Source organism: Oryza glaberrima, chromosome 2 (genome assembly GCF_000147395.1).
Source record: "Oryza glaberrima chromosome 2, OglaRS2, whole genome shotgun sequence".
Lineage (NCBI taxonomy): Eukaryota > Viridiplantae > Streptophyta > Magnoliopsida > Poales > Poaceae > Oryza > Oryza glaberrima.
This window is the reverse complement of record NC_068327.1, coordinates 3,476,703-3,491,413: the sequence shown is the minus strand read 5'-3', so window position 1 is coordinate 3,491,413 and position 14,711 is coordinate 3,476,703. Positions and strand designations below refer to the sequence as shown.

Genomic DNA, 14,711 nt, shown 5'->3' with positions numbered 1-14,711 from the left:
CGGAGGGGATTTTGAATTGAATGGAGACGAAGAGGGAAAGTGGATGGGGAAGGACAGGGGGAGATTTGGTGGTGGGCCCATTTTCTACTTCTTGTTGGGCCTGGGCTTTGGATGGGCCGAGTACGATCGTTAGCCTTATTAAATTTATTCGAAAATTTAGTAATATTAACAATATCAAATTAGTTTTATTACATCTAGCGTTAAATTTATATTTTTAAAATAATTTATTCTGTGTTAAAAATACTACTATGTTCTACTTATATACTCTGTTAAACTTTAACTATTTGACTAAGAAAAAAGTTAAAGCATTTTAGAATATGAAATCGGGGAGTACAAGGACAAGAAAATTCCTCACATACCCATAAGTTTTCACTCAATCCCTTATATGCTCATGAATTTTGCTTCATCCTCTGCATACCTCTGAGTTTTTATTTTGATCCCTTCTATACCCTTGCCTTGAGTTTGACTCCAAAAATAACTATATTACCCTTCGCTTGTACTTTATGCTACCTACTTTAAAAACATAAGTCTCGTTATAAAAAAGCTTAATCTATAATAAAAAATCAAAAGAGACATGATTATTGACACCAGATTTCAGAAAAAAAACAAATTTTAAATCATTCTTAAAATATTAAACTCACAAAAGGTTTTAGTCGAAATTTGAAAAACCAAATTTGTTTCTTATTTGGGATTAAATTTCAGCAAAAAAAATTGAACAAATTTCATCAAATCTAATTTGATACTTATTTTTAAAAAATCTAAGTTTTAGTTTTCAAATTTATGATAAAGTAATTATGTCACGTTTGTTTTTATAAATGAATCAACTTTTATGTTGAGAACCGTGTTTTTCTTCAATCAACTCTAACCAATAAGTAGACAAAGGGTAATATAGACATTTTTTTGAACTCACGGAATAGGCATATAGGGGATAAAGATGAAAACTCGATGGTAAGTAGGGGATAAGGCAAAATTTAAGGGCAAACAAGGGATTAGGTGAAAATTTATGGGTACATCCGTACATGAGGGATTTTCTCTACAAGGAGGCACAAGTATATATTTTAGAGCTAGTAATAATTCAAAACTTGTTAAAGATGGTAAAATAATGTTAGTTATAAATATGTTATTCTCTTGAAAAATAAAAACAGATTCCAATGGTTGTTTTCTTCTTTTTTCTAAAAAATAAATCGGTATTTGGTGTACCAATTTCGTTGAATATAGCGGAAGATAAATTAGTTGTTCATGTACAAGATAATTGTACAAAGAAGGAAAAGACTTGTGTATAAATAAAGTAGATCTCTAGTCTAGATAACTCAACCGTTGAACAAAACCTCTAGTCTAGATAACTCAACCAGTGTGTTGGCGCTGTCGGTGTGTAGGTGGTGATATTTTTTTCCTTTTTTCTTACGACTTTACAGTGTTGTAATCGTAATTTTTTTCTGCTCTGTCAATAGAACTCGTTCAAAATTTAGCTCCTCCAAAAGGTTAGCCTAGTCCAAGCATCATATATATGTTAAAGAATTTGTAGTGTTAGGGGTGAAGGAATTAATTTAGGACGTGAACGGATGACCATATATATAGGGAGAATTAATAATACGGTTCACCTGACTTGGAACCACTTTGATCGATGCCCTATATATGACAATATGAGAGCTAGCTAGCTAGCTAGCTACAACTCTTTCGTGCACACTGTTTTTGGCTTTTGATCGTGTAAACAACTAAACAAGCGACCAATATCATGGAGAGACATGTGTTTGCATTGCGGTATCCACATGCATGACATTAGCCGTTGACACTAATCTTGACAAGAATGTAAAGCACTCATCGATCGTGATATGTATACTAAGAAAAGTATTAGTACGACTTCCGTACGGAATAAAAAGTACTCCCTCCGTTTTAAAATGTTTGACACCGTTAATTTTTTAGTATGTGTTTGACCATTCGTCTTATTTAAAAAATTTAAGTAATTATTTATTCTTTTCATATCATTTGATTCATTACTAAATATATTTTCATGTACACATATAGTTTTACATATTTCATAATTTTTTTTAATAAAACGAACGGTTAAACATATGCTAAAAAGTTAACGGTGTCAAATATTTTGAAATGGAGGGAGTACTACTAGTCCCCTGACACTGCCATTTGCTATGTACGGCTGATCAGAAACCACGACCTTTGATTAAATTACATTGACCGATTAATCCGTCGTTTCATTTTCTAACAACAAATCGTTGTCAATGATCGATCACATGTATATATAGATGATTTTTTTTGTAAAAAAAATATCATTTTTTTGGAGAGAACTGTAGCACGTGTGGATGACATTCGACCGATTATATTTTGCAATCAATAATGAACGACGAAATGTATATAATTAATTATATTACATTTCGATCAAGCCATATAGGGTAAGGGTAGGGTCAATCGACTTACGTCGACTTATGCGTGCCGTACCCATACGTGGACCAACGAATTGAAACAGCAGCCACTATGGCCCCGTTTAGTTCACGAAAAAAAAATTTTGAATGTCACATAGAACGTTTGACCGGATGTCGGAAGGGGTTTTCGGACACGAATGAAAAAACTAATTTCATAACTCGCCTGGAAACAGCGAGACGAATCTTTTGAGCATAGTTAATCCGTCATTAGCGTATGTATGTTACTGTAGCACTCATGGCTAATCATGAACTAATTAGGCTCAAAAGATTCGCCTCGCAATTTCCCCTCTAACTATGCAATTAGTTTTTATTTTTATCTATATTTAATATTTTATGTAAGTGTCCAAAGATTCGATGCGATGTTTTTGGAAAAAACTTTTTGGAAACTAAACAGGACCTATATATGTCCAGATATATTCTAGTAATGGAAATGGGGGCTCCTTGCCCTTGATTAAAAAAAAATATTTCCAGACATAAAAAAAATCAAATTCCAACCGTGTATATAGACAGTCGGGAATTATTTTTTTATGGGATAAAAAAAAGTATACATAATTATTAGTGCTAATATTATCAAACCAGCTAGTACTAAGCTTAGTATTAGAGCTAGCTATTAAATATAAGTCTATTAGAGCAAGTTTAATTGTTTTAGATAATGGAATAGAGCATCCCGGCCTTTACTCAAAGAGCTACAGCCAATTATTACAATCTCACACTCAAAATGAGTGAAGTTCAAATAAACTTAAAAGATGAAACCAACCATCAAGAAGAAACAATCTAAAAACTGACAACCCAAGATAAAGAGTGCACAATAGAGCAAGTTTAATAGTGGGCTAACTATTAGCTACAAGTCCATATTAATTAGAGATAACATATATAATAGATTAGTTATAAGATTATATTTATTTACTTCTCTTTCCCACTTTTTTTCTCTCACTTATGTAATTAATGTAATTAGTTTTAGAGCATGTGTAGAGTTAGCTCTCGCATTAGTGTACGTCAACACTAATTATTTTTTCTTTATTTTTTCTCTATATAAGTTTATAGCTGATATAACCATGAGTACAATAGATGAGCTATAAGGCTGTCTTTTTTCTTTCTTTCTTATTTTTTTCTTTTTCTTTTTCTTATTCGTATATTCATGTGAAGCTACGAGGCAGCAAGCATATCTGATATCTCAGAGAGAGTCGTAGTTAGTATCTATCTATCAGCAATTCAGCATGCATGCGGGCGTGCGTGTTTTGACTGGACCAGGTCAGTAAAGTGATGACGTACGGCTTCTTAGATGAATTATCAACTCATTATAGAGTTCGTACAGATAGTGGTGACTTGGCCGTACGTTTCATAAGCAAAGCTTAGCTTTGCTTGTATATATATACCCAGGGTTAGGCACAAATTAATGGAATTACTAGCATATATACATGTGTACTGATGTGCATGTGTACTAGCTTCATCCATCGTATCGATCGTCGCATTGCTAATTAAGCTTCTAGTAGTTCTAGATTGAAGGAAGCTAATATGGGAGCGAGAGGAAGAAGAGATCGAATGGGCAGCGCCGGCGGCGGCGGGGGGTCGCCGCCGGTCGTCGTCCGGCGGTACAACCGGAGCGAGGCGCCGCGGATGCGGTGGCCGGAGGAGCTGCACCGCCGCTTCGTCCACGCCGTCCGCCGCCTCGGCGGATGCCACGGTCAGTTAATTTAGATGTTAATTTGATCTCCCTCAACTATAAAGCCTAAACCAATCACTCGTTCAGATGGATACCATTTTTTTCTAAGTAGAGTTGTTAAATATATGCATATATTTAGTTTCTTGTCAAACTTTGCTAAAATTTTAGCATTGTCAAAATTTGTTAAGGTTTATTTTAGCTACAATCTAAATAACCCCTAGTAATCTCTTAATTAGCATTGTGACCAGTTCCTTTACTATCTTATACTGCAGTTTCTTACATGCTTTTTAAATTTCTAAATAGTACATTAAATATACAACTTTTGCATTTATAAATATTGCTCATTCTTTGAAAGGAAAAGGATAAGTTCTCAAGATTTCGTTTGTTTTTTATTCACGAATGAGAAAAAAAATTACACGTCAATATGAGACTTCGTTTGTGTCCCTTGGAGATATATACTCCCTCCGTCCCAAAAAAAAAAAAACCTAATCCTGGGTTTAAACCTGACAAATCTAGGATTAGGTTTTTTTTTTTTGGGACGGAGGGAGTATATATCATCACAAAATCGAAAAATTTGAAATGTACTACCATCTATTCGGAGAAACCAAACTGAACCGTGGTATTAGTCGGTATTTAAAAATGTACTAATCCCTAAAAATTAAATTCGAAGTAACTTTTGTTTTTGTTCTCATCTGAATTACAGAGGCAACACCGAAGCGAATTATGCAGCTGATGGGCGCTAAGGGAGTCAGTATATCGCACGTTAAAAGCCATCTTCAGGTAGCTAAAAACATATAGCCAGGACTACACTAAAAATATCATCATCTCTTTTAATTTCGATCGAATTAAACTAAATTAATTTGCGTCATGCATGGAGCAGATGTACAGGAACTCCAACAACAGTAGCAATGTTAACCGTCGTCATCCTGTCACCCCACAAATCGATTGGACGACGACGGCGCAGCAGGATGAACAGCAGAGACGACAGATGAGCAGCTTCAGCTTCCTTGCAACAAGAACGGTAACCATTTTCTTCTAGCTCTAATTAATACTAGGACAGATCAAGAACGCTAATCAATTTATTAATTAATTGGCTCATTTGAGTGTCTTGATTGATTGATTGATTGATTGATTGATTTTTCTTGTTGCAGGTGCCAGCAGCTGGAATTGGGAGCCATAGCCACCAGAGACCTCACCGGCGGCAAGCGCTGCACGCCGGAGACGACGACGGCTGCGAGCTGACGCTGTCGATCAGCGGCGGCGCCGCTGAAGAATCGAAAGACGGTGGCTCGAGCATCACCGACGACGACGACGAGCTTCTGATCCAGCCACCGGCGCCTAACATCATCAACGACGACGGATCAACGCGGCATGGTCATCGTCATCCTTTTGCTTGTTCCACACAGCCGCCGCCACCGGCGGCCATTAACCTTGAACTGACGATTTCTTCTCCTTGCTGCTGGCTCACCTAGAAAATATACATGTACTCCTAGAAGCTAGCTAGTTGTAATATTTTGCTCTTACTGCAATTAATTCTTGCATACATATGTGTGCAATTAACATATAGTATATATATTCCATGGTTGTACGGGATTACTTGTACCTAGTTTTAGGACTTTTGGCAGTAGTTTGTATACTAGATTAATGGATTTGTTTTGATGCTTCTAAAGGTTTTGACTTCTGAGTACATAGTATACGAACACACCTTGTGCTCGCCATAAGCCCATAACCAACACCACACACCTATTCGATTTCGATCCCCTCTCGCGAGAGAGGCAGCCAGCCGCATAGCAAATCCAATTTGAATTCAACTTCTGCTCTCGAGTTTCCAGATTGGCTTCCCAAATTGAGTGCTGCCCTCTTGGGGTCTTGCACAGGCTCTCATTGTTGTTTGCTTCTTGGTTACATCGTTTTCAAGTTGCTAGTAAGTCAATTTGACACTGCAGCCCTCCTGGTCCGTTTCTGGATGGGCATATGCGTGATGGACAGGTGATGGTTGCAGTGACACCTAACGGCCAGCAGCAACATGCGTGCAGGAATGGTGCAAGGGTTTCAGAAATGGATGATGAGGCGTCGAGAGATCTACTTCAACTGATGAACAGAGACAGTCAAGCAAGAAACCAAGGCAGCACAGCGATGACTCAATCGCTTATCCAGCTCCTGATCGAGATCAAGAGATCAAAAACGTTTCTATCCAAAAAGCTAAAGAGAGATTCGTACTTTCAGATCTCCTTTGTAGTATGCCATAGTTTTTATTATCCCCTATTTTGGACGAGGGTTTTTACTACTCCCAGTTTCGAAATGTTTAACGTCGTTGACTTTTTAGCATATGTTTGACCGTTCGTCTTATTCAAAAAATTTAAGTAATTATTAATTCTTTTCCTATCATTTGATTCATTGTTAAATATATTTTGATGTAGGCATATAATTTTACATATTTCACAAAAGTTTTTGAATAAGACGAATGGTTAAACATGTGCTAAAAAGTCAATGGTGTCAAACATTTCGAAACGGATGGAGTACTTACCAAGATGATGTTCTGCTACGGGACATATCGTTTTCTATCATATTCTGAGCCCAATAGAGTGTGTTTTTTTTTCACGAATAGTTGATGATAATATATTTAAAACGGTCATATGAAAAATGTATATAATTTCTTTTTACGAAAATGGTATTGTTTAGAAGTTTAGAAAACGTGCTGCCGGACGGAATGGTTCCATCCCTTAAAAAAGGACGCTGTTTCAAATTCGAAAAAAAGAAGAAGAAGAAGAGCCATCACGATAACCAGACGGTTACTGACGATTTTGCCGAAGGTGATTATCGATGGTCAGTCAACAAAGTATAAACCCTGCTTAGCGGTAATAAACACTTGATGTTTTACGTAAAATCTTTTGAAACTTAGACGGCCAACGACTATCAAAATATTTACATCGAAATCATGAAAAAATGTTGTGTTCATTTGTCTTTGCAAATAATTTCAAGGCCTCATAAACTTATTTTAATACAAAATAACGGCTAACGTCACACTAAATCAAAATCCAATATCAAATGCTTTTAGGCAAAGGAAGCAGTAGAGATATCTTCAATTGAGATTTTGACTGTTTGAGACAGCTCATTCTACCGCTTTTCATATGTCTATCGAGACCGAGGTAATGTATGGCACAAAACGTTTTAGAGAAGTGATGTGAAAAACACTACCATCCATCCATTTGCAATAAGAAAATCCTCCATTACTACTCTCCCCGATTCTTAATAGATAACACTATCAATTTTTAAAAATATATATTTATCATTCATCTAATTAAGGAATATAATTATCTTTTATTTTTTTAACTTGGTTTATCATTAAAAACACTTTTAAATATGACTTATATTTTCTTATGTTTACACATGTTTTTAAAATAAAACAAATGATTGAACATATAATCACCTAGTAAAAACAAGAGCTTTACTCCAAGTTACCACAAAATTTGTTTCCCCTTCCCTCTAAAAATCAGAACAGTCACCAACTTTTCTCAAAAAAAAAAAGTAACAAACTCATCAGCTTCACAAATTCACCAGCAGCCAAGGCAACCAGCACCAGAGGACAAATCCCGTCCGCAACCACTAGACTTAGCGTCCACGTGGCGCCATCTCCTCCCTTTATTTAACCCCCCACCACCAACTCCTCCCCCCACGCCGCCACTGTCATCCACTCCCCCAGACCCCACGACGCGCCACGCCACGCCGCGCCGCGCCGCGCCATGCCTCCCACTCCCACCCCCACCGCCACCACCGGCGCAGTCTCGGCCGCTGCGGCGGCGGGGGAGAACGCGGGGTTCCGCCTCGTCGGGCACCGCCGCTTCGTCCGCGCCAACCCGCGGAGCGACCGGTTCCAGGCGCTCGCGTTCCACCACGTCGAGCTCTGGTGCGCCGACGCCGCGTCCGCCGCGGGCCGGTTCGCCTTCGCCCTGGGCGCGCCGCTCGCCGCCAGGTCCGACCTCTCCACGGGGAACTCCGCGCACGCCTCCCTCCTCCTCCGCTCCGCCTCCGTCGCGTTCCTCTTCACCGCCCCCTACGGCGGCGACCACGGCGTCGGCGCGGACGCGGCCACCACCGCCTCCATCCCTTCCTTCTCCCCGGGCGCCGCGCGGAGGTTCGCCGCGGACCACGGCCTCGCGGTGCGCGCCGTGGCGCTGCGCGTCGCCGACGCGGCCGACGCCTTCCGCGCCAGCGTCGCGGCCGGTGCGCGCCCGGCGTTCCAGCCCGCCGACCTCGGCGGCGGCTTCGGCCTCGCGGAGGTGGAGCTCTACGGCGACGTCGTGCTCCGCTTCGTCAGCCACCCGGACGGCGCCGACGCGCCCTTCCTCCCGGGTTTCGAGGGCGTGAGCAACCCGGGCGCCGTGGACTACGGCCTCCGCCGGTTCGACCACGTCGTCGGCAACGTGCCGGAGCTCGCTCCGGTAGCCGCGTACATCTCCGGGTTCACCGGGTTCCACGAGTTCGCCGAGTTCACCGCCGAGGACGTGGGCACCGCCGAGAGCGGCCTCAACTCGGTGGTGCTCGCCAACAACGCGGAGACCGTGCTGCTGCCGCTCAACGAGCCGGTGCACGGCACCAAGCGGCGGAGCCAGATACAGACGTACCTGGACCACCACGGCGGCCCGGGGGTGCAGCACATCGCGCTGGCCAGCGACGACGTGCTCGGGACGCTGAGGGAGATGCGGGCGCGCTCCGCCATGGGCGGCTTCGAGTTCTTGGCGCCGCCGCCGCCCAACTACTACGACGGCGTGCGGCGGCGCGCCGGGGACGTGCTCTCGGAGGAGCAGATCAACGAGTGCCAGGAACTCGGGGTGCTCGTGGACAGGGATGACCAGGGGGTGTTGCTCCAGATCTTCACCAAGCCAGTAGGAGACAGGTAAAATCCTCACCTCTTTCATGATGAAAATGGCTTATGAATTCAGATTTGCAGTTATTTGTTGGCACATAGCATCGATTAGGCGCAGAAAGGTGTCAAGCATTATGAAATTAATCCAGAATGCTTGAATAATACAGTATAATATATGATAGTGAGCTCTGTGATACTCCATGGATACTCTTTATGTGTCTCCATGAATCCATGATGCGCCTTTCTGAAGATTGTGACACTAGAAAGGGAATAAAGCTGAATGTGCATAGGAAAAAAATGAAAAGCCAATGTGTGTCTGTTTATGCCTTCTTGCAAGCATATCCCAGTTCCTTTTTGCCGGCATGTTGTAATGCAGATAGCCAGCCACATATAGCTACTTAATTAGTGAGTACTCCCTCCGTTTCACAATGTAAGTCATTCTAGTATTTTCCATATTCATATTGATGCTAATGAATCTAGACATATAAATCTATCTAGATTCATTAGCATCAATATGAATATGGGAATTGCTAGAATGACTTACATTGTGAAACGGAGGAAGTATTACTTACTACATCTAAGGTCCATGAATTCCTTTTTTTACAAAAGAAAGAAAGAATCTTATGGCAACTCCATCAGCATAAACCAGCAATGCTGCTGGGAACAACTTAAACTTTAGGTTCAGGAGGTTGTAATTGTCTTTAAGCTTAATAGTCTGATTCAGTCAGTATTCTAATTTCTGCTGCATCTTTGCTATTGTTATTTCCACTCTGTGACTCCAAATCTAACTGGATCAGCTATTTCACTCAGGCCAACCTTTTTCTTGGAGATGATACAAAGGATTGGGTGCATGGAAAAGGATGAGAGTGGGCAGGAGTACCAGAAGGGCGGCTGCGGCGGGTTTGGGAAGGGCAACTTCTCGGAGCTGTTCAAGTCCATTGAGGAGTATGAGAAATCCCTTGAAGCCAAGCAAGCCCCTACAGTTCAAGGATCCTAGGTAGGAGCTGGAGGCCTGGAGCAACAGATGTAACCAGTGTATTTGTATTATGGAGCAGAAGAAAAAAGATGTGCTTTCACTGCTTTGTGATATGTGTCATGCAAGTTGATGTTGTAATTTGTGGAAGCTGAAGACAAATGATGGTACAATCACTGTAATAGATAATAGACATGGATCACATACAAGAATGTAACCTAGTGTTGGCATTGCTGCTGTACAATCTTGCTTGGAAATAAAATAATAATCAACCTGGAGAAAGAATGTAACCTACTGTTGGCATTGCTGATGTACAATCTTGCTTGGAAATAAAATAAGAATCAACCAAGAGAATCTGTCCTTGTGATGCTTGTGATCTTCTGGTGTCTTTTTATTTAACAGAATGTAGTGGTCCTCTGCTGCCTCCAACCGTCCAGGGTAAAAGTGTAAACCGTGGGCTGAGTTACAGCGAATTGCAGTTAGCAATCTGCAAGAGACAGGGGATGAACAGAGTAAGGTCAATAGTTCAGTGTATGACATGATCATCTTGTTTCGTGGCCTTAAATGGCAAGAAAATGGGCTTGTCAGATCTCAAAGAACTCCTATATGTTAAAAGGGAAAAAATGCGCCACTGGTTTGAGTGAACTGCTCATCATGTAAGACATCACTCATCTGAATTTTATTTCATCACTCAATTGCATTGCACTGCACTAATCACATTTCAAAACATTATGGAAGTGTCATACAGTAAAATTGAAGTGTTTGTGTCATAAAATTGACATGGTTATTGAGGTGAATCCATTCAAAACAAATGTACAGAAACAGCCTATGGAACATGTAAGCATGGCAACTCTGCAAACACATCGAGGGGATTATGTATAAAAAAGAAAGAAACAGGGAGATGAAGCACACCTCCTTGTCAGGAGCAAAACAGCCTAGAGAACATGTAAGCATGGCAACCCTGCAACGCATCAAGCAGAGGTGATGTCTGCGTTGCTTCTTCGACACCGCGATCCTTCCACTTTTGCACCATCCTTTCAGCATCTGCCGCAACCTGGTGCTGCAGAACCGAAGCAGCTAGCGGCCCGATCAAATTGAGCCTCGTCGCAGCAGAGATCACGTCCCTCATTGTGACGAACATGTAGGCACGCTGCGTTGTCTCGCTGTCGAATCCAACCAGCCCGCATATCAACCCAAATATCGGTGCATGGTGAAACGACACAATCTTGGAACCAAGGAATGTTTGTCGAAGATCCTGCAGCGACTGAATCTCAGTGAATACAGAAGCAGCAACTCTCAGAAGAGCCGAGCCTTGCGACATCGAGGCCTTCCTGCTAACTTCATTCGTCAACATAGCTTCCAGCAACTGATCGAGCTTCACCCACGTTGCGGCATCAGGAGACTTGTTAGCGCAGAACACAAATGGAAGCAACAGGCTGCCAGTGTTCTCCAAGACCTGGACAACAAATGACCTCAACTCCTCTGGGTTGTTCACCATGCGGGATTGCATTGCGGCCTCAAGGCCATACGAATGCGCGAACCCGCCAGTTGGGAGGATGGAATCCAGGAGCTGCCACTGGCTCCAGAGAGAATGCTGATTCATGCTTGCTGCATTGGTTGGCTCTTCCTTCATCTCGCAATCCATTGGATGAACCACTTTGTTCTTCTTTGAAGCCGGGTAATCACATTCCATTACCCGTTCCATTATTAGAAAAAAAAAATAGGAGGGTGGATGAAACAGATCTTCAGACTTCAGTACTGAAAAAAGAGTAAACTTTCGAGTCATGAAAATGTACATGATCTTTCAATGAAAAAAAAAATGTAATGTACTATGGCACTTTCTATTATGGCTCTTCAACTCAAAATAAATGTTTTAAAACACATTCCCTAAAAATTAGCTCCCAAAAACTATGGATTGGGACCATTCCAAAAAGAATTGGGCGGCTCAAAATCCACTAATCAGATCCTAAAAATTAGTTGGTTGGCCACGTAGCAGCAAGGTGGGATGAGTGGTTGGTTTGTTGCATCGATTTTTTTTACGGTGGGCAGCGAGTTTCTTTCCACGCACGCACATGGGCTTGCTAGATGTACACATAAGCAGCTACATACAATTCTTTATAGTGAATTGATTTTCATAGAACTGAAACTATAATGACAAGCCATCATCCTCCATGCTAAAAAGCACATTACCATGTTCTCACACTGAACTGAAAAAGAATTAGACTTCACACTGAACTGTCCAAGAATCATAGAACTGAATTTTTACTCTGACCCATCAAATCTCAGAGGAACAACATAAACTTTCTATGTATAAATATACTAGTACTTAAAATTATAAATGTGAATATAAAAAGTTGAGGCTGAAGTTGGAGCACTCTTATTCTGTACAGTGAATTGATTTTCAGATTACTGAAACTATACCGCCAAGCCATCATCTTCCACGATATAAATCACATACATGGTAATGAACAGATCAAAACATGATAGGCTCCTAAAGTTCCACAATTCTGAACCAAAGAAACAAACTGAAAGTCTCTGTCTAGGTAACTTAAAACCTAAAACAGCGGCGTTCAAAAAAAAAAACTGAAACAGATTCATCTGCATTTGTTGATTTTTATGGTTTCTTTTATATTCAACTAGTACAATTATTACTAGTAGCATTTAACTTCAATTTCAGGTCTGGCCCTATCGATCATTGTAATTGAACCTCAAACTGAACAAAATTACAATCTTTGTGCACACATGTACCAGACAAGTAATTTCAGCAGTTGCTTCAACCAAGTACTACTACCACCAAATTAAACAGCATTTGCTCACCTTGGCCAGAGGGAAACCAGCGACGTTCACGTCGGGGAGGAATAGATGTTGGATTGAGGGGAAGCAAGCAGAACCTTTGGCCCTGGATTCGGAAGACACTGGACAGCTGAGGTGGCCGGCGCTGCCCTGGACGGAGGACCGGCCGGCGACGCCCTACGTCGACGGGGACTCCGCCGCACGGGGTGGAGGGCCACCGTGCCGATCTGGGCGGAGGGAAGCTGCGCCCTTGGCCCGGCCGAGGGGAAGCGAGGGCCTGCACGGAGGAGGGAGACGGCGCACGGCGACTTCTTCGGGTGGACTTCGTAGCTAGCGAGAGAAAGAAGACGACGGCGCGAGAGTGGGGAAAAAGACGCGGGCGAAAAAAAAAAAGGATTGGCGCCACCAGAAAATAAACGGATTCGCTAAAAATAATTGGGTTAATTTAATCCATGCCACTGCACCTTTGGCTATTCAGAAAAATAACGTTGAAATTTTACAAAATTAAAACCGTGCTACTCCCGTCACGTTTGCCGTCTCCTCCCTTCTATCTGCCGTCTTCGTCTCGTTTTTAGCTGGTCGAAGAAGAAGAACAAGAAAATGAACAGGGGAAAAGCAGGAGAGGCAACGTCGGCCGCCGCCGTCACGCATGCGCTCGGCTGCCGCGCCGCCGACCATCGCGTCGTTGACCGCCTAGGGCGCCGGCCATCCGCCTCGCGCCAACCGCGGGGGCGCCCGACCACCGAGCCATGCCGCACCGAGCCGTCCTCGGCTTGCTACGCCGCTCCTCGCCGGCCACCGTAGGGCCGCGGCGCCACCGCGTGGCCGCGCCCCGCCGCCATCCGTGGCTCGCCGGCCACCGCAGGGCCGCGCCGCAACCGCGTGGCCACGCCCCGCCGCCATCCGCACCTCGCCGGCCACCGCAAGGTCGCGTCGCCGCCCGACCTCGCCGCGCCCTCGTCGGGCCGCGCCACCGTCGCCCAGCTTCATCCGCATCACGCCGCCGGTCATGCCTAGCCACGGCACGTCAGCCATTAGGAAGACAAAAAACAGAAGAAATCAAAGAAAAAAGAAAGAGAAAAGGAGAATCGAAGAAAAAAATCTCTGTTTTTTTCTCATAAGATTCACAGGTGCTCTGCATCTAGGAAGTGGACTCTCTCAATCTCTCATGGTTGTTGGTCTAATCAACACCACGATTGATATATATCATCGAAGTATATATAATCAGCAGCACGATTGATGTATCAATGAAGTGGATGCGAGTACGAGTCAATCACGTATATGTATACCTGGACGAAGTTGAGCACGTCTATGACGGCAGCGGCGGCGAGCACGGTGTCGGCGCAGCCGGCGTTGGCGTCGGCCGCAGCGGCAGCGCTGTACCCATCGGCGCGAAGCCGTGGGTGGTCCAGCAGCAGAGCAGCCGACCGCAACCGCGGCGGCGGTGGCAAGCACGGCGTCCACGCGGCTTCACGCGTCGGCGCAGCCGGCGGCGGCGTCGCCGCGGCGGCGCGGGGGGCGCGCAGGACCGGAGCCGCAGCAGCAGCAGCAGTAGCCGCAGCGGCGGCACGGGGTCTGCGACCGCACCAAGGCCTTGCCTCCTCCTCCGCCGCCGCCGCCGCTAGGAGGCCGGCTCTCCTGGTCCCGCCGCCTATCCGCACGTCCAAAACTCGCCAGCGGCGTCGGTCTCCTCCTCAGTCCAGTCCGCGGCGAACTCGAGCAAGCCGGCGCCAGTGGTGCGTGGGGACGAGGTCGTAAGGATGGTGGAGGGGCCGTGGGGTTCCTCGACCAAGGCCGCCGGCCGCAGCCGCGTGCGGCGGCTGACCGAGGTTGCGGCGGCGCTGCGTGCGGCGCGCTGCGACGGAGAACGGGAGAAGACGGAAAAGGATAGAAAATGCGACGGGAGTTGCACGGTTCTAATTTTTATAAAATTTTAATGGCACGATTATAAAAAGATGAATTGTAATGGTATTTTTT

General features: G+C 43.9%; 3 protein-coding genes across 4 annotated transcripts; 2 read left to right on the top strand and 1 right to left on the bottom strand.

Moving 5' to 3' along the window:
• Positions 1-3,797: 3,797 nt before the first annotated feature.
• Positions 3,798-5,764, top strand: LOC127764296 (transcription factor HHO5-like). Its single transcript, XM_052289154.1, has 4 exons — positions 3,798-4,122; positions 4,805-4,881; positions 4,982-5,122; positions 5,253-5,764. The coding sequence occupies exons 1-4, from the start codon at positions 3,954-3,956 to the stop codon at positions 5,571-5,573; spliced, it is 708 nt and encodes a 235-aa protein (XP_052145114.1). The 5' UTR covers positions 3,798-3,953; the 3' UTR covers positions 5,574-5,764.
• Positions 5,765-7,780: 2,016 nt separating this feature from the next.
• LOC127763202 (4-hydroxyphenylpyruvate dioxygenase) lies at positions 7,781-10,226 on the top strand. Its single transcript, XM_052287839.1, has 2 exons — positions 7,781-8,998; positions 9,779-10,226. The coding sequence occupies exons 1-2, from the start codon at positions 7,845-7,847 to the stop codon at positions 9,963-9,965; spliced, it is 1,341 nt and encodes a 446-aa protein (XP_052143799.1). The 5' UTR covers positions 7,781-7,844; the 3' UTR covers positions 9,966-10,226.
• Positions 9,928-13,442, bottom strand: LOC127763203 (urease accessory protein F). 2 transcript variants are annotated; one of them, XM_052287841.1, is made up of 3 exons: positions 12,759-13,442; positions 10,854-11,699; positions 9,928-10,428 (listed from the first exon to the last, which is right to left on the bottom strand). In XM_052287841.1, exon 2 carries the CDS (start codon positions 11,644-11,646, stop codon positions 10,861-10,863), a length of 786 nt encoding a protein of 261 aa, XP_052143801.1. In that variant the 5' UTR covers positions 11,647-11,699; positions 12,759-13,442; the 3' UTR covers positions 9,928-10,428; positions 10,854-10,860. The 2 variants fall into 2 exon arrangements, with proteins under 2 accessions (XP_052143801.1, XP_052143800.1); XM_052287840.1 differs by lacking the exon at positions 12,759-13,442 and having other exon boundaries at positions 10,854-12,749.
• Positions 13,443-14,711: the final 1,269 nt, after the last annotated feature.